The sequence below is a fragment of the Labrus mixtus genome, chromosome 7 (assembly GCF_963584025.1).
Source record: "Labrus mixtus chromosome 7, fLabMix1.1, whole genome shotgun sequence".
Lineage (NCBI taxonomy): Eukaryota > Metazoa > Chordata > Actinopteri > Labriformes > Labridae > Labrus > Labrus mixtus.
This window is the reverse complement of record NC_083618.1, coordinates 13767114-13786668: the sequence shown is the minus strand read 5'-3', so window position 1 is coordinate 13786668 and position 19555 is coordinate 13767114. Positions and strand designations below refer to the sequence as shown.

Genomic DNA, 19555 nt, shown 5'->3' with positions numbered 1-19555 from the left:
CATAAAATTGATGGATCGTGTAATAGGATTTTTTAAAAACACATTCAAAGCCTTAGTGATAGAAAATTCAAATCCTTGACAGCAGAAGGAAAAAAACTCCATAAAGAAGAAATCTGATATGTAATGACTTTATCTGCTCCTTTCCCACAGGTTTAACTCGTGTTTATTGGACTTTTGTTTCTTCATTCCAAACTTTTTTTTATTTTTTAAATGACGTCTCTTTGCGTGTGACTTCTGAACCATCGGCTCATTTCTTGGCTGGATTTGGGGTCAATGCAGTGCCAGGAGGTCCAGCTTGTTCTAGAAATCACTCAAGACACACCCTCCACTGATGGCCATCTCCATTATCACTATTCTTTAACTGTGATGTTAACTTCAAAGTAGGCGCTCAGACAGCCTTTTCTCAGCAGCAGCCATGTCCTCTTTGAAGCGTTAAGTCAGAGAAAATGTTTGTACATCAAACCATCTGTTAGGCTGCCTAGATTATAGTCAATTAACCTCTAAGTCTGATTTATACCACCCTTTAATGAAGCTAAAATCAGAACACCACATGTATTACTAATATTTTATTTTGCTTTGGAAAGGCTACATGAGTACGTCACAGAAATCTTGGCTTGTTTACTTTATTTTTGACTTAAATTTTGGAACTTGAAATATGAAGACTTCTGATGTATGACTTGTCTTAGTTTATTATTCATTACAAAAAGTCATAGTGTATAAACAAATTAATCCAAACAAAAGATTTTGACTATTCGATTTTACCGTTCAATATCATCAGTTACACACATGCATGTTCTTATAGACCCAACAGGAGAAGTTCTCCCTGATTCCTATCAGTAACAGTCTTTGCTATAATCCACATATGGAGCAACACCCATTAAGTGAGTATGATTTCTACGTAAGTTTGTTTTGGCCTATAATGGGTTGACTGAAGATCTAAATAATTAGGAGGGTTATTTCTATAGAGTCTGTTGGTGCATGGCGGGATTCCTCCACAGCTGGGGGGCCCGAGGTGCAGAGAAATTCCACAGGGAGTAAAACACTGTGATCCAGCTTCAACAAGATTGTAACCTTACTGAGGGTATTTCTCTTCGCTCTTCTAAAAAATTTAAGAGCATTTTGTGTAAGCACATGGGTCACCTAATAAGTGGTGGAATTGAACTGAACTCATTTATCTTCTGTCAATACTATCTGTTAATACAACTCAATACTTACCATATTTTCAGTGCAAAATGTGCTACATTTTAGCCTGTTGCCCTCATTCAGCATTAATTGCATACATCATTCAAATGATATCACCTAAAAAACAATTCAGTTAAAAAAACTTTATTAGTCCAGTGATTCATAGACACATCAGTAACATGAAGACAAAGATAAGCTGCAGCAAAGAGTTCAAGATAGAAATTAAATACAAAATTACGGAAGCGTATTTTGCCTGGTTTCTTGTTATAACGAGAAAAGATCTCGTTATTACGAGATAAAGAGAGAAAAGCATTAGGGTGGTGGCGATGAGGAGGCGTGGGTTTGTTTATGGGAGTGTACAATACACCAGTGGCAGCTCATTACAACATTTCAGTATCAACACCGTAGCAGGCGATTCTGGCGCTGCAGTTGTTTTTCATGGGGTTAAAGTATTTTCAGTAAATGCCTAAGCGTATCTTGAGACACCACATAGCCAGCTTAAATACAATTCAGATGCATGACTTTATATCGGTGAAGCATACCATATCTATTTAACTGATCCTGGAAGAATGACGCTATGTCAAGTAGGTCAGAGTGTGCTTTGCTTTCCGTCTGAACAACCTTAACGCCTTCAGATGCCTGCGCTAAGTCAACAAGCTCTTGAGAATACCATCTGTATTACTCAAAGATGATAATATTTCCCAATGCCTTAAACCGAGATGAAAATAAAACACAATCAAATCAATAACCCTGGTCATCGTTGCCTTTTGATCGTCCACCCTCCTCTGCCTGCCACAATGCAAACTTCATTAACCCTCTAGTATCTTTTAGTCTTTGTAATGTGTGTCTTTTCTCATTATAACAAGATCTTTATCTCGTAATAACGAGATCTTTACGTCGTAATAACGAGGTCTTTACCTCGTAATAACGAGATCTTTACGTCGTAATAACGAGATCTTTATGTCGTAATAACGAGATCTTTATGTCGTAATAACGAGATCTTTATGTCGTAATAACAAGATCTTTTCTTGTTATTACGAGATAAAGATCTCGTAATAACAAGATACCAGGCAAAAAAAAATTCCCCACATGAATGCAATACGCTTCCGTACAAAATAGATAAAGTAGACTAAAGTTATAAGTTGACCATGATTGGACCAACAGCAGAGGACGAAAGTAAACAGAGCTATATGCAAGTAGAAGAAATCTGAGTGGGTAGAAACAAATATATAAACAGAGCTGTATAAAAGTAGACAAACACTGAATGAGTGACGTGATAATTATGCAGTGGAGAACAATAATATAACAACAACTAAATACTGTACATATACAGAGCACAGTTACAGATGAGCTCCTGAAGATAGTTTGATTTCAAGATTAGCTTGAACAGAAAAAGCATCCTGTGAAGTGCTGTTTTGCATAATTATCAGTTTCACTTGTGATAATTTAGTCATGTTCTGCAGAATGAATGCAAGAGTTATTTTAACTTCTCAACACAAAGTTTGTATTTCTGTATTCAATGTTTTAACGATGGTAGTAGACAAAATGTAGTCCCTGATTTTCCATGTTGCAGACTCTTTTTTTTAGCACTCTGGTGATTCTGTTTCTGTCAGAGATGTATTGTTAGGTCTCATGCTTGTTACCATGGGTGCAAGGTCAGGACAACAACCCTCAAGCTATTGTGAGAATTCATTGTCTTGTTAACAGACACTTGTTGAGTTGCACAGTACCTTTGATGTAAAAGCAGACTGGAACAGGGGTCATCTGGTCAAGAAGTCAGTGTAAGTGAGAAAAATGTATTTACAAAGAAAGAAACATATAATTATAATGTCACAGATCCCTTATTTTATGGTAAAATGTGGTGACATGTGGGGGGGTTAGTGAAATGGAGACACTGAGTGATATCTGTTCATCTCCTAAGACCTCTCACATCTGATAAGTCTTTGTACTTTCTGCCTGTGTCTGTCCCTCATTGTCAAACTTAAAGGAGCAATTTGTAACTCTGACTTGTAGCATTTCAAAGAGGTACTGCAGTCCAAATTTAAAAACATTGGAGTCTCCTCCCCTGCGCCCATCCTCCCTAGAGTCTATGTGCATGCGGGTTGCCATGGCGCGGACATGAAGCTTCAGTGTTTAGCCAGCTCTGCATCGGTCTTGAAACCTAACCTCTCTCCATTTTTTCAAAAATATATTATTTTTATTATTATTATTATTATTATTATTGTTATATTATATATATAATATTCATCCTAATTTTAGCACATTTCTGGTTGTGGAACCAGTTTGCTTGCCTGCTTCCATCGCTGTAACACCTGTTGATTTGCCGTGATAACTGGTCTTATATCTGGCAAACCGAGGGTCGTCCAAAACGGCTGCGTGGGGGTGCCTTAAAACTTCCTCCCCACCTTCTCTGGTCAAAACAAATACATATCATTCAGGACAGGAATCAAAACTAAGAATGAGGACATACCGGCCGCTGCATTGTTGTACAAGAGACCAGAACTTCATAGCATGTTTCTTTAATGTCTGATGATATAGTATGGTCATTTTCTGATTTAAATCAGTAGACATCTTACATATTGCTCCTTTAACTGTTTTCAAGAAAGTTTCATGTGCCTGAAAGTGTACATTTCAGTTTGGAGATTTTGATGAGATTGCATGTTGTAGTTATATTCAAAGCAGGTTATTTCAGATGTTGCTCTCGTTCTTTACCTCTGTCCTACTCTAATAGCTGACCTGCTCTACAATTATTTTAAGCGCAATAGTGGTGTTTCTTCAAACTACTGGTCTGTTGTAACCTGCCTTTCTTCACCCCTCTCACCTCACACACATGTAGACTTTGCAAATTACCTCCAAGTTCTCAGACTTGTCCAAGTTTGTTGACCTTTTGTAATGTGTATATCTTTCCTTCTCACAAATGTGTTTCTTTTACTTTTCCCCCCGTCTGTAACGCATGCAAGGTTTATTCCTTTTTTGCATGGTAATTACATAAGCACATTAAGGCCAAATGTGAGCAAAAATGTGGGTGGTTTATGTGTCCCAGATGTCAAATCCTAGTTAACACATTACTGGCATGTTAGCCAGAAGTGCAGGACTTTGCAACAAGGCAATGGTGTGGTGTTAGTTTCCTTTTTTTTTTAGCTTAGCAAAGTGAAAGATCACCCATGAACATTGTATTAATAGTCTAATTGTGTGCCTAGTTATTCTGATTTACGTGACTGGTGACTTTTGTGGTCTCTCTTTGCACTGAGGATTTCAGGGGTGGCGGTGAGGTCAAGGGCCAAGCAAGCATGTAGTGTGTGCCCATTTAGCACAACCTCAAACTTCCATAGCTGTACTTGCTGGTAACAAAGAGTAGGAAGGCTATAGCCGGCATCTAAAAATTGAACTCTCTGGAACTGTGGGCTAAGTGCTATCATCACTGCTGCTCATCAAACCATTCAGAGATGGACAGTGACAGAAGGCGGCAGGAGTGACACACATTTCTGTCATGTTTTAAGGATTCAGGTTGACATGTGTTCATGTTGTAAAAGAGAACATCCATTTCCTAACTGGTTAAACCATTTCCCAGATGCTGTTAACTCAGACAAGTGGACAAGTTTGACTGGCGGCTGACAACACTCGTTGATTTTGCTTTTGCTAAATATATGGTGTAACTTCTACCTTCGTGTTGAGGACCACTCAGGAATGTAAAAAGAGAGGTGCTTTTAGAGTGTCGGCCTTGGGACCCTCCCCATTGTAAAAATAAATCCCTGAACTCTTAGTCCCATTGAATGTTTTTTACTCAGGATTAAGAAAACTATTTGAGAAACCTCCATGCTGAGCTAGCTGAGCACTTTAGGTAGCAAGTGCCCCAAAAATGAAACGCATGCTTGTGCTGGTCCTCCTTACTGGATAGAGGTGGGGGAAAAAACGTTTAGATTCTTATCTTCTGAGATTTTAAATAGTCATAACTTCCAAAAATCTTTTTTTTTTTTTTTTTGGCTTATCAGTCACTCCCTGCTAAGTGCTAAGGCTAGCTCTTTAACTCAGTAGCATGCCAAATGGAGCAGCAAGAAATTCAGCCAGTCTCACAGATGATTGGAGTAGATCCTGAAGTATGTACTAATTAAAAAATAGACTTTGAATCATGAATCCAGAATCTTTTTGAATCGAAAATAGATTCTCAATCAAATCATGACCCCAAGAATCGAAATCGAATCGTGAGTCACCCAAAGATTCCCAGCCCTTTTACTGGCGATAGCACAGTTTATTTGCTTCTGCATTGAAGTTTGATCACTTTATCAAACTTGCTTTCACAAGGGAAATATAAGCACAGTTTTTAGGTAGTGCTCTGCAAAAGAATGGGTTTGGAAAAGATCCACATTCATCCCTGTCAGCCTTAAGAGAATGTGAAACTTGCTGTACAGAAATTTAACAACCAGTAATCTCAGGTTTCCCAAAGCCCCAAACTTTAAGGCATCTGGTAAGGCTTTTGGTTTAGCTTTCACTTGTATAACCAAACATTTTGGGTTTACAACATTCGAAAGGCAGAAATACAGTCTACGTTTGGTTGTTAGACAACAGAAATATGGAGCATTGATTTTAATTACACATATAGTTTTATATGCTCATAGAGAAGTCATCTCACTGCTGAGTCTGGCATAAGCTTTATAGCCCACAGTTTCTTAGTCATTAGCTTACCCTGCTGTGTACATAAGGCATGTACTGTTGCATGCTCAGAATAGACCCCCAACACTAATGAGGGCCTGCACATCATTGTTTGTCCAACAAGCATTTGCAGTTGCTCCTCCTTTAAAGGGTTTACCTATGGAGCTATTATTGTGGCAAAACTTTTTGAATATGCGTACACAGATCCACAAATGTGAAAAAAGATCCACAAATGTGTAAAAAGATCCACAAATGTGTAAACTAATCTGCAAATATGTAGACCAATTTCGAAATGTTTACTTATTTGTTAATGGCAGTGAGTTTTTTCAGCTGTAAATCCTGAAAATACACACAAATGATCGCTTACAACTGAGGCGGGCCTCTCCATTGGCTGTCATTTTACACATGACTTTTGCAACACTCCTGCCGCGCAAGATCCACAAATGCGTACACATATCTTCAAATGTGCGTCTGACGATCATTACACACATTAGTGGGGTTTGTTGCCCTGAGCCCAGGCTCACAGGCATTTGTGGATCTGTGTGTGCATTTGTGGATCTATTTACGCATTCAAATAGTTTTGCCACAATAATAGCTCCATATTTACCTGATAGATGCTGATGCAGCGGTAAAACTGGGGAGACTTTGTGTCCTTTGTAGTTTTCTTTGTTTTGATGTAAGGGACAACTGCCAATCATGTTAAGCAAAAAGCTGCAACTGACATTTAAGCCTTCTTTTCATTGAATTGTACCACTAGACTTGATGTGACTCACCATGCATGTAATTATTCTTTTCTGTTGGTTTTCATCAGAAGGTTGTAAAGTGGAAAACAACCCAAACTTCTTTTTGGGTTGAACCTCTCCAAAGGTTCATGGTCAGCTGAGCAGATATTAAAAGATGAAACTGCTGCCCATTCATTGGACAAAGGGATTAAAAACTTGCATCCCAAACACTTGGTAGTTTGGTTGCAAAGAATCTGATATACACAGCAAACAAAGGTTAATATGCAACGAAACGTATGTAGCTTACGTTCGCTGGGCTTTAACATTACATAACGTTCTCGCCATTGTTTGTGTTGCATTAAAAACACATATGATACAGCCTTTTTTTCTTTTGGGTTCAAGTTAAGATGGAGCCAATTCCCACATATAAGGCATCAGTATCATGTCCAGACCATTGCTGATGTTTAATTCCATGAATTTATGGCAGAGGAAAAACAGAGGTGAAACATTTGAAGTTAGCAATGCTTTTACATTATATTTGTAGGTCCCTGTAGTCTAAAAGAAAAATGAATGTGCTACTGATTGACAGGTTAAGCACAATGATTATTCATACACTCTAACAACACAATGACCTCACAGTGAAGCTGTGACCAGATCTAATCCACTTCCACCTTTGGCGGATGCACCATAGAATGATTCCAGCAATATCACACCTTAAAGCTTCCTGTTTTCTCAAACTATGTACATAAAACTTGAGCTGATGGATGGTTTTAATGACTTGAGTACTCCATTTTTCATATTTATATTCTCTTGTACTTTTGTCAGCTAACCAGAATAAGAAACGCCATGAGATCGTAAAGCATAGAGTTGGCCAGCTGCAGCAGTTTGTCACTGATGAGTATGTCCATCCTTCACTGAAAGGTCAAAAGGTTGTAGGCATAAGGGCATTAGGTTATGTAACCATGGTATGATGATTACAACATTTGTCTAATCTGCTCAAAATCTGCCTGCTATGCTTTTAAAGTAGTTTTATAAGTGGGAGAGAAAAAGTTGTAAAAGTAAAATGGCTGATAATGGGACAGTAAATGTCTAGAAAGATCACAAGCACTGTGATGGGTTTAACAGCCTCAGCTGAAATGGCTGTGAACAGGTTAAAGTCTGTTTTTTCACTTTACTCACAGAGAATGACGGTAGGTTCAAACCTTGAAAACATGAGGAGAAAGTCAGGAATTTTGGAATGAGAGCTGTCTAAGCGTGAACAAGGTCAGGTGGTGACTTCATTTATTTTTTTCACAACACAATCTCTCCCATCCGCCATAAATTGGAGACAAAATGGACTACTCAGAGTCACTGACATGTTTTCTACTTTTTTGGCATTTGAAGTTTTAATCCGTTCCTTTTAGAATTGTTAGCAGCCAGCAAAGCGTGACTCTCGGAGCAGCGGATGTGAAGGAGGTCATGGAGATGGAGGAACTGTTGGGAGAATTAGAAGCTTTAGGCCAATGTTTTCTCACACATTCTCCACATCTTTGTCTTGAGCTCCTTCTGATTCTTTGTATCGTTACCTTTTAGAGTATAAGAAAAAGAAGTATGGGGTAAGAAAAGCCTGGTCAGGAGGATGTACTGGGGAAAAACAGATTTGTGAATTAGAGGTCATCTGTTTAAAAAAAACAAACATATTAACTTACCCTTTGAGCCAAAAATCTCAAAAAGTAGTGCTGTCACTTTTCTTTTTCTTTTAAAGAGCAAAGCTTCACATTTGAAATCTGAATATCAACAAATGTTTGGCATGTGTGTTTGAAGATGCACTGTGGATTTGTTAACCACTAGCAGCAGTTGAAGCATTTTTTTGTTCAATTGACACCTTGCTGTGTTTTATAATGTATTATTTGGACTTCATATTTAACAAAACTGAAAATATGTTAAGGTACCTGCTAAGGGAGTGAGGAAAAGTATACGCTGGTAGATACAGTAAAAAAATCCAAGGCCTCAAACCTTTGTATTGAAGGAGATTGCATTCAACATCTTCATAATGCCTCATGGATACACTCAACACATTTTTTTGTACACAGTATCCAAAGCCCTACCTCTAAATGCTCATTTATTATTAGGATTAATTATTTAAAGCCTGGATCCTGAAATGTAGTCCTTTTTTTCTTCTTCACATGTCAGCGGTCCCATCCTAAAACTCTTTAAGTTATTCCAACCTAAACATGAGAACGAGACCAGCCGTAGTTCCTTGTAGTCAATAATGGCGTCTCTAATGAGAGGGAGTGTGTTGCAGTCAGGGTGGGGTACATCCTTGCCCACCTACCTGCCATTGCATCCTGTGCAGCACCCTAATCTCCCATAATTGTGCTGAGTCTGGGCTCCCACCCTGTCTCATTAGGCTCTTTACAGAATTCCTGATGAAAGGTTGCTGCTGGTCACGCTGGGGGCGAGGGCATCAGGTTTGTGTTAATTAGCAGTGACAAGAGTTTGCAAAATACAATTAGTGGCATAATGAGTGTGGACTGATCCCTTCGTCAGCAAGCAGTGCCCTGATTCTATTTGTGATACCTTTTTACTCCCATACCAAATCTGCCTTTCTTCTCCCTTATCAGCTCTGTGTGTTTCCCACTGAGCCAAACGTTTCACTTCTAATCTCTTGTTTCCCTCCACCTACAACACTATCTCTTCTGTTGTGTAATATCTCCATATGGAAGCCACTTAGCCTTTGACGAACGTCCAAGTGAGAGTTGTCTCCCTTTCAGTGCACAGCCAGTGCTCACTGATGTTTCGTGAGGTGTGAAAAGCAAATGCTCATCTGAGAGAAATGTAATGAGACAGGGTCAGTCGCCTGTCGAGGCAGCAGTTTTAATCTTATTACAGTAGTTGTTTTATCCTGTCTTATGTCAGAGCGGACTGCTTTTCTGGCATTATTGATATAGTCACAGTACATTAATCTTTTATAGTAGCCAGAGAAACATGTCTCAAGTAATTGATGATTCATAGCAGATAGATCAGACAGATATGATCCAGAGCTGGGCAGTCATCATAATAGCAAGCAGCTGGTGGACACAACATGATATATTTAGATTTCAAAATGGGTTGGCCCTCAAGTTGGACTGTGTCTATCATAAACAATACAGTTCAATTAAGATATGAATCCTTATAATCCTTATACTCCTCATAATTAGCTTAGTACATCTCTAATGATTATGAGTGGATGTTACAAGTCAGCTGGTGGCCAAGCAGCTCATGAATCATTACAGTGATTTATGAATGAAATCAACGAGTCAGCCAAATGCAAAATCTGCTCTGGTCAAATCCTCCCTTGTTTTAAAAGCTCAGTGTGTAGGAATATGTAACCGCAGATGGCAGATAGAAAGATGACTTTCAGTGTTTTTAATGATTTTAAGACCAAGGGTTGAGAACCACTGATCCTTTTGCGTCTCCTGTTTGGAGATTGCTGATAACTGAAAACCAGTTATCACAGTGCATTCTCAATGTCATCTTGTGTTTAGACTTTTTATTCCTGAATATTTTTATTGATAGAAGGGCTGAATATACACAGTGAATGTGGGGAGGGGGGGTGGGAGAGTGGGGTGCACTTTCATCAAATGGCTGAGGCTTTGGTTTGAACCTGTGGACGATATGTCGTGGACTGTATTCTCATTGTGTTTTTGCCCCTGTTCTACCAACTGAGCTAAACCAGTGTCCCCCATATTAAATCATTTGTGGCAAGGGTTTAGTTTGTACTTTTTAGATTGTAAATTTTGAGATGCTACACTGAAAACAGACCAATTCTTTGGATTTTTGGCTGCATGCTTCATCTATGTGGAGCCCCCGTGTTGGGACTGTCCTCCTATAGCTTTGTGCCATCCTAGGTATGAAAACACAAATCCAAAAGTTCAGAAAAAAACAATACCTGATATTGATGCTCAAGCAGGTTTTTGCCATTAATACAGATCTCCTTGCCTCTGAATTAGATGTCGCCGGGGGGTTGTGTATTTGACTGCTGTTCCTTTCAAGTTGGAACAACGATCAAACCATGTAGGGCATGTGAAGCAAAAACAAGAGCCTCAATGTTTATCCCTTCTGTACACCTTGAGCACGACAATCTGTCATGTATCTGCCACTTTTTGCCCCGTAGGTAAACAGCTCTGGGCAACGTTCTGTCCGCTGTGGCCCTGAACATACCACAGCAGAACAGCTCACGCATGCGACCGAGAGCGAGACAGGCTGGAAAACCACAACAAGTAATTTTTGGATTTATGCTGGCCCCCATGTGTTGTCCCGGGCGCTCCAAACTTCTGGGTCAAAGATGGAAAAACAGGTCCTAACAGGTAGAGCAGAGAAAGAGCACACGCAAAGGATCAGAGGTCAATCCCCTGAGGTCCAGCAGGCATTTGTTCCTCCTGTTAGTATGTGTAGATCATAAAATGTTATTCTGGAGACATGCATAGTTTCTTAACATTTACTGACTGTTAAAATGAGTGACAGAAGTCTGCCTCCTCAGGTTTTTTTCAAGTCACAAACTATTTCGAAGAGTTACAGCTCTGTCAGGCTCCTTCGATTAAACGGTTAGAGTCAAAAAAGTGATGTAAGGACTTTAAGAACATCTCTACAAACATGCAAGCCCCACATTTTCACTTTGAAGTCTATAATCACTTATGGCACAGGAATCAAGGGAAAGCAGGAGTTGCAGTCAGCTGTGTAAAGTAGAAAGACAAAAAACAAAGGCTTACAGGAGTTAGAAGCAGCTTGCTCTATAAGGCAATGGAATATCACACAAACATACTTAAGACACACTTACCCCATGATGCAGTAAATTGGATCATCAAAACAGGGATTAGAGGAGTAAGGGACTCAGTGGTGCAGAATGTTCACCAAATAAAACTCAAACACTGGTGTTTTAGCCTCTTTGATGTTGCACACAAATCCCTTGTGGTCAAACATTAAAAATAATAAATTTTAGGGCTCAGTGATGATCTAGTCGCTTGATTGATATTTTTGTACCCCAGAGTCAGACCGCCTCTCAGCGCTTCTCTCAACACAACAGTCTGCTGCTTGTCTGTGGTTTCTTGTCAACACACGCCTTGGGAAGATGACGTGTACAAAAAGAAAATACAAGAGTTTTTCTTAAATAAGCAGAGAATTAGCATTCTGATCATCGGCATTTTTCACATGAGAAATGAACTATTCAAGAAAAGCACCACAAATCACCTAATGATTTGACACACCTGCCTGCACAGCAGAAACATGTCATGACACATACATCAGTGTTTCACTTATGAAGTAATGGTTTTCTGAGCCGCACATGCCTTTGGTTGATCTGTTTTCATTATCCATCAATCTTCATGTCATTGTCACCATCAAATGATTCATAACGTGGCCTGAAAAACATCAGAAATCAATGAAAAAAGGCCCATTAGAATATCCTACAACCCATCATTCATTTTCTTTTGTAAATCCAAGAGTTCCTTATTGTCTGTTTACATTCTGTGAAGACAAAGTAACACATTTTTTTCATAAAAAAGAGTGCCTTGAACCGATTTACTGATGCCTTTTTTTGCCTTTTAAAAGACAAATGAATGTATCAACTGATGAATGCCGCTCTACAGTAGAAAGTAATTGTGACAACTTTATGTTGCAAAATAAACATTGAATCATTCTCTTCTCTTTGGTTACTGTCAGAGGATATGTACAGTATTTACATGCAGTTCCAAAAAGTTGTAACTAGCATGATGAGCTAGTAAAAGCTGAAAGGGGGCATATCGCCACCTATAGAAATGTTGAACAGACTTCCGATAATAAATCTGTTCTCCCCCCCCCGCATGCTTGTAACTGGGACAAGGACAGTAGTCCAATGAAATGGCCTTATTGAGCTATAACCGTAGCTCGATTTAACTGTGCATGTTAAACGTACTGAGTGACTTCATGGAAACATCAGAGGTTTGTGAAAGGAGATGTAGACGTCCTGAACATCAGTGCTTAAACATCATAGAGGTCTGTGTGTGGTTAGTCCGTAATTAAAGGGGACGTTTCTTAGACTCCTCTGGTTCCAGAAAAGCAACGCCGTGTTTAAATTACAGAGCCACTTAACAGCTCAGCAGCCACCATGGCCACGATTACAGAGCATTAAGGAGAATTTAGTACCCCACACCGGCACTCTGAGTGTATGACATAGGAGGAGGTGGGGGAATGAATGGATGTTCTTTGGTGTAAGTCAGTGTTGTAAACCAAACTGAAAGATGTTTTCCCGGAGCTGGTGCTTTTACAAGTAAAGTTTGGTCTTTGGTTTTGAATTATTATATTATGGCAGCTGTGTTTTGGTTACAAGAAGAATGAATATGAAGAGTACGATTCAGTCATAAACACCCAGCATCACATCTGGACTATTATTGATGTAGCGGAAGATTAACAGCAGGGGGCAATGTTGAACTTGAGCTTATGCCTAGCAGAAGAGATTGAGAGGGAAAAATACATCTAACTTTTTCTTGATGAAATCATGGTGTAGTTATAAGGCATATTTTAATCAGTTGTGTGTCATCTGACTATTGACCTCCATCAATAGCTGTTTCCGTCATCAACCTGAAACTTTGCCTCCTGATATAGTGTGCACTGTTGTGAAAGTACACCACAAGTTTTTGCTAACATAGTCATTGAGACCTTAGTCTAAGACTCATCCTGATAACATCATTTTTTGCTTAACGTGATTAAACGTGGTACAGAAAGTTTACGGTCTACCTGAAAATATTACATAGCACAGAGAGAGAGAGAGACAGGATCCTGGCAGAGCAGCATTAAAAGGAAACCTTAGAACTAAAGTACTTACACAACATAGACAACATGACCTAAACCGCAGAGGTAATGCTCGGATAAAACTTCAAATGCATCTTGGGGATTCTCATGATATCTGAGAATGTGCATGTGAAATCCACGAGGAGTTATGGGTGCTATAAAATAACTTTTATAATAACCTTTGTGAGCTTGGAGGAACATATTTCACTGGTTTCTATGTGTCATTTGAACAGGCTGAGGAAATGTGACCTTTCTGATAAAACTGAAAAGTATGGGAGTTTGTTTAGCACATTTTTAACAACAATGCAACTGGGCTGACCCTTAGACAAAAGGTTTCTGGGGTCATTTATACTGGTCAAAAGTGAGGATGCATTTCCTTCGAGGAAGTGTGAAGTTAACTGTGTGTTGCACTAAAGTTGGTTTTTCAGTCAGAAAAAGATGTCATGAACCATTCTTCTGCCACATGTGCAGGTCAGTCACAGGGGAATCCTCATCCCAATAAAACCTCAATGACTCAAAAAGGTCTTAAAGAGTCTTCAGCCAATCCCCGTCTTTTTAGCACCTGGTAAATGGAAGCAGCTGTGAGGACAGCAGGGAATGCGAGCAGGAATGAACACTAGCAAAGCGCATTATTACACTAGCGGGCTTTTAGATCGGGGCCCTTAAAAGGAAACAGGTTAGGTTATCCTCAAACTCCTGAGCCTCGAATTCTGCAATTTTCCGGCCCATGATCCCCTGAGATAACATCGGAGGTCTGGCAATTTCTCTCGGCCCTCGCGGTCTACAGAGGCAGCGCAGCATCCCCCTCCTGGGAGCAGTGGTTGTCGTCCTTATCGCAGGGAGTCACACAATGCAGTGCAGGAATGTAAACCCAGAGCTGTGCTGCAGCTCACCTCGCAGAACTATCACGAGTGTTAGTGAAACAAGCTTTTTGTTTTTAATTCTTTACCTGATTACTTTGGAACAGAGTGTCCACCACAGAGAAATACACGTTTTTACCCATTTTACAGACGTGTTTTTGTGTTAGATTTCACTTTCAAGAAGACATAACAGCTCTGAGCAGATTTGTTAGATTTGTTTTCCTCATAAGACAATGCACAGTAACTCCACTCTCATATTATTAGAAGCACTTTCATCTTAAAAATGTGTATGTGAGGTAGTATGAAGCTCAGATACAGACTTAATTAATTAGTTTGCAGAAACTTTAAAATATTCACATCCTCTAAATGCATATTTCTTGCTCTGTGTAATAGCTTCTCTATTCAAGGTGATGCGTGTCTGTTCTTCAAGGTGGTCCACATTGATTTTACAACATGAAAGGAAACCTTGAATACATTGCAGTAAAACACAAAACCACTACCTGCATCCTCTAAATTAATTAGACCATTAAATCAGATCTACTTTAAAGGCTTAATGTGCGATTTTTCACATTTAAATGTAACAGAAATCAAGAATATCCTCTGAAAATAACTCTGAGTCATGACTGTCTACAATGGGTGTAACGCCCGAGTCCCACTGTCTGTGATGCTTTCTGAGTTTTCAGAGTCCTATCTTCAGTTTGTTTACATCGCCAGGACAGCCGGCCGACTCCTCCCCTCGCATAGAAAAGTTGTTTAATTGAGGGACTAGAGAAAAGAAGAATAACATACTGTACTCACTGCTTAATTGAATGTCACGTAAGCGTTTCTAGATCGCGCTCATTTTGGGTAAATTTACATGCAGTGTGAAGATACGAGCATAATAAGGATCGCTAGCATTAGCATGCTAACACAACAATGCAGCGCGAGTTGTTTTGGTTTCATGCTGGTCCTCAAGGGCAACATCTGCTGGATCAAAAAATAAATAAATATATTAAGTTTCACAAAGCTTTTAGTGTTGGAACGATTTGAGATTCTATCTGAAAAGTCTCAATGCAAAACTGCCCAGTCCATTAAGGGGTTACTTAATTTGCTCAATGTAATTAATCTTCCTGTACGTACTGGTGCAGAGAAACCTTTAAGTGACAGGGGGATACAATCCACACATCCTCCATCCTTTATTTAAAGATGAATATTAAAGTTAAAGAAAGTAATACCTCAACAGTCTCTGAAAAGTGAAAATCCTTCAGAGAAACTGAAAGGGCCAAATTTCTGCTTTGTATTACTGGAAGCATGACAGGAAAAAAAATGTTGCTGCAAAGACATTGATTTTAGAAGACATGCACCTGATGTGTCTAACTCCCAATATGCTGAAGCTTCACATGAGCTGAAATTAAACTTCATATGAATGGAGCATTTGGAGTTTGTCCTCCATCCAATACCTTAAACTGCCTCCGAAAGGATTCACTCTGCTGCCAAAATAGACAGAGGGAGATTTAACAGTGACCAGTATCTCTTTCAATTCACATTCGTCCATGTGAGTATAACTTTAAGATGACAGTAAAACTATCTTTTAATTAATCAGCTAACCATCATGAAGTAAATGGACCAATATCAGGTGGTGTTTTCATTCCCTGTTTGGAAAATATAAGAAGTCCCCTCAGGCTGTGGAACTTGTAATTGTAATTTCAGTTTATAGACTTAAACAGCGAGTAGTGTAAACAGTTTGTTGACCGATGGACAGAGCCACCCTTTCAGTTCAGTAGCTAAGCTTGGCTAACAGGTAGCAGGCGAACATATGAACATGAATATATTTGCCTGGAATAAAAAGAGTAGGTCCTTTAAAGTCCCCATGAAACGGAACTTCAAGAGTAAATAACTGCTGTGTCGTGAATTACTTCCAATTGAAGCGAAATAGCTAGGATAGAACGACCAGTGACAAGATAGAAGGTGGGACATGACGTTGGGATGAATTTGTTTGTATCATTAGCTACAACAAAGTTATTTAATTGGTCCAAACATTTTCAAACACCCTTGAGTGCAGGATGAGTCATCAGACATTTGAAACATTTTACAGGACATAGTAAAATGTACTGAGGTACTGAAGTAGTTTTCTTTAATGAAAAAATCTCATCCTGCTTAATTTAGCAGTTTCCTTGCATCGCTCATTGACCGTCTCTGCTGTGGAAAAAGTAAATAAAGTCAATCTTTGCAGCGTGCTGTTTATCCCTTCATCTGAAACATGCAGTGTTGTTCCTCATGTTGTTTGTTCTTCTGTCAAGCAGTCCTCCCTGCATGGGTCTGACCCCGAGCTCTGGCCTTTGACTCACACCTGGGGCATACATTTGGTTGCAGACATTCTACTGTGGTTCAGGCATCTGATCTCTTTTTGGAAAATGTTGGACACACACACACACACACACACACACACACACACACACACACACACACACACAGACCTCAAGAAGGCACCGAGGTCAGGGAGAGGAAACCTTGGAGATGTGATGTTCAGGCCGATCTTTTAACACCTTCCCTGTGTTTTAAAGAGGCTCCTGCTCTCGTTTCACTCCTTTAGGTGTCTGATCACTCTGCTCGAGGTGCCGCTTGGCGACGGATTGATGTGAGGGTGATGTAAAATGAAAATCTCTTGGCGTTGCCCTCTGGAGACAGGTGAAGGTGCGGCCTCCAGACTCAATGATGTTTTCTGGAGGTCATTGAGTTTAACAATTACAGACAATACTTTACCGTCTGAGAATGTGTCTGTGTTGGAAATAGCATAAACCAATGATGTTGCATTGATAAAAAAAAATAAAAAAAATGTCTTGCCTTTTTGGACGAGTTTTGAAACTTTTAATTTTCATTAAGGTCCTAATGGAAAGAAAACAAGATCATGTGATATAGAAGCTGCTTCTCTACAAACATCCTAAAAGCAGATGCTAAAGGCAAAGTTCCATATTGAAAACAAAAAATCCCCCTGTGCATGTTTTTCCTCCTAATAAGTTTCTTCTGCTCTCTGAACACAACTTTGGCCCAAATCGCCATCCTTAATACTTTATCAAGCCCCTGCTGACTCCCAGTTTCCACTGCTGCGTTACATATTCTCCTCCTGACCCGAAGCAGTTCAACATTCCTGCTCTCTTATTGGGCAGAATGACTCGGAGAGTGATGAGCGTGACCCTGACCCTGGGCAGACCCCTGCTCTTGGTGCTGCACAGGTGTGTGGCCTTAGGGAGGGTGGAGAGGGGAGAGGGGAGAGGGGAGAGGGGAGAGGGGAAAGGGGAGAGGGGAGATAGACATCCTCACGCACACTCACGACAGAACAACACACAGTTCCAATACAGCGTGAGTATCCCTCGCAGTGTTTAATTCTGCTCTTGACTTCAGGTCACATCATACTCAGTCACCATCACTTGTTGGCTTCGGTCTGGTTGTTTCATACTTTTCTTAAACCTGCTGTTATTACACTGCTTATTTAGTTAAAGTTAAATTAACTTTACTTAAAGGCACCAAGCTGTCACGTCCAAATGAAATTAGGCTAGCATACCAGAATTGGATCGTTAGCAGCAATTGATATAGTTTGGATGAGAATAAAGTGGAGTAACGGAATAACTAAGTGATTAAATTCATGTTTCAGGTATATTAAAGTGTATTTTTGATGATTAAGGGGATATTTCATTACATATTGTCTGCCTTTTAGGTGCCCCGGTCTGGTGTGAACATTTCCAGATGTTGCAAACTATAAGAGAAATTGTTTAATTGCCCAGCTGGCATTGAAACACACCGAAAATTTGCTTGAGGGGGGAAAATGTTCTATAAAGCAATTTTCTTTGCATCCAGACTCTTCCTCTCCTCTGTACAGTACCTCTTTACTTTTATGGACATGGGGAAAGTTTAAAAGCTGATTAAGAGCCAAGTGGATGCTCGCTTCTCATTTTTCTCCGTGGCCGTCAGTTTCCAGTCCAAGATTCCTCTTGCTGGCACTGCAAAGGAAACAGAACAGTGTCGTCAAGTCTACAACTTGTTAGAGTGATCTCTCCTGACAAACCCCCATGTGAATGAGATTTAACATTAATGCAGCCAATGTGGAGCCGCGTCTTTAAACTGCAGCGTAAAAAATGGACATCCTGTAACATTCATTTTCAATTTTTAATGTCTCCTCATTACGCAGAAGCTCTGCAGCTCAGATTAGGCTACATGCAGAACTGTCAGCACCTGTATCTAACCCCAGTCATTATGTGCAGTTTGGGAACTGGAGGGAAAGATTTTATCAGGTTTAGTAGATGACAGCTTCGGCAGGATATTTTTCTGATGGAAATGAAATGGAAAAAACTGTGATTGTTCTTGTGGAAATGTGTTGAGGTTCTGCTTAATTATCAAAAGCTTGTTCAGGTTCAGGAATTAACAGGACAATTCGAACAACAACTTTTTTTTTCTCTTTGCCTGACTCAATGTATCGTTATTCTCGTATCTGTATTCTCTTTATTTATTTATGTATTTATTTGGATCAATTGTATATTTTTTCCTTTTTTTCCCTTGACTCTTCTACTGTCGAGAAAAGTTAAAGGGTAGAAGCACACAGTGTTTCCTGCAGTCATTTCTATGAATTCTAGGCACTTGACCACTTTCCACACTTTTCAAAAACTCCATCCAATTTTTATTCATGGAAAATAAATCAAGCTTAATCAGACTCACATGCGCATTCACCACTCAAAAAGTTTGTACTGTTTTCGCCATTACACCTAGCTTTTCAGTAGCCTATGTTCGACTGTTCAACCACAACACTACGTTAACCCTTTTCTTTCTTCTTTTGAGTCTTAACTCGTAACTTTGTCCTTTTCTCTTCCTGTCAGATGTGAATGAGTGTGAGGAGACCAACGGGGGCTGTGAGGCTCTCTGCTGTAACACCATTGGAAGTTTCTACTGCAGGTGTCCTCCCGGGCTGAAACTCAATGAAGACGGCAAAACTTGTCAAGGTGAGTCCTCTACAGTGTGTTTCTGTACAGCGTCTGAATCAGTGATTGAGTTTTTATTTTCTATCCGCTGGATGTTCAAATTCACTTAACTTGAAACAAATTTTCTTGTGTAAACTGTAGATATATATTGGTCAAGTCAGGTCACATTTATGTATAAAGCATATTTAAAAACAGCAGCAGCTGGCCAATGTGCTGGACAGTAAGGGCACGGTCTCACTGGCCGTAAGAAACAAAATACAGGAGTTCGCAACATCCACAAGAACAAATGAAACAGAAATAAGGAAAGCAACAAAGAAAACCTGAGAGAAACGGCCTATTCAGGACCAGAGGACTCAAACGCTAATATATAAAAACAAGTTTTGAGAAAGGCCTCAAAAGAGTCAAC

The 19555-nt window shown here is 39.6% G+C and overlaps 1 protein-coding gene across 1 annotated transcript in view; it reads left to right on the top strand.

Moving 5' to 3' along the window:
• megf6b (multiple EGF-like-domains 6b) overlaps positions 1-19555 on the top strand; it is a 65206-nt gene that overhangs the window by 16398 nt on the left and 29253 nt on the right. Inside the window, exon 5 of the mRNA XM_061043133.1 lies at positions 19048-19170. Coding sequence (XP_060899116.1) covers positions 19048-19170 — 123 coding nt within the window. The remainder of the gene's footprint in view (positions 1-19047; positions 19171-19555) is intronic.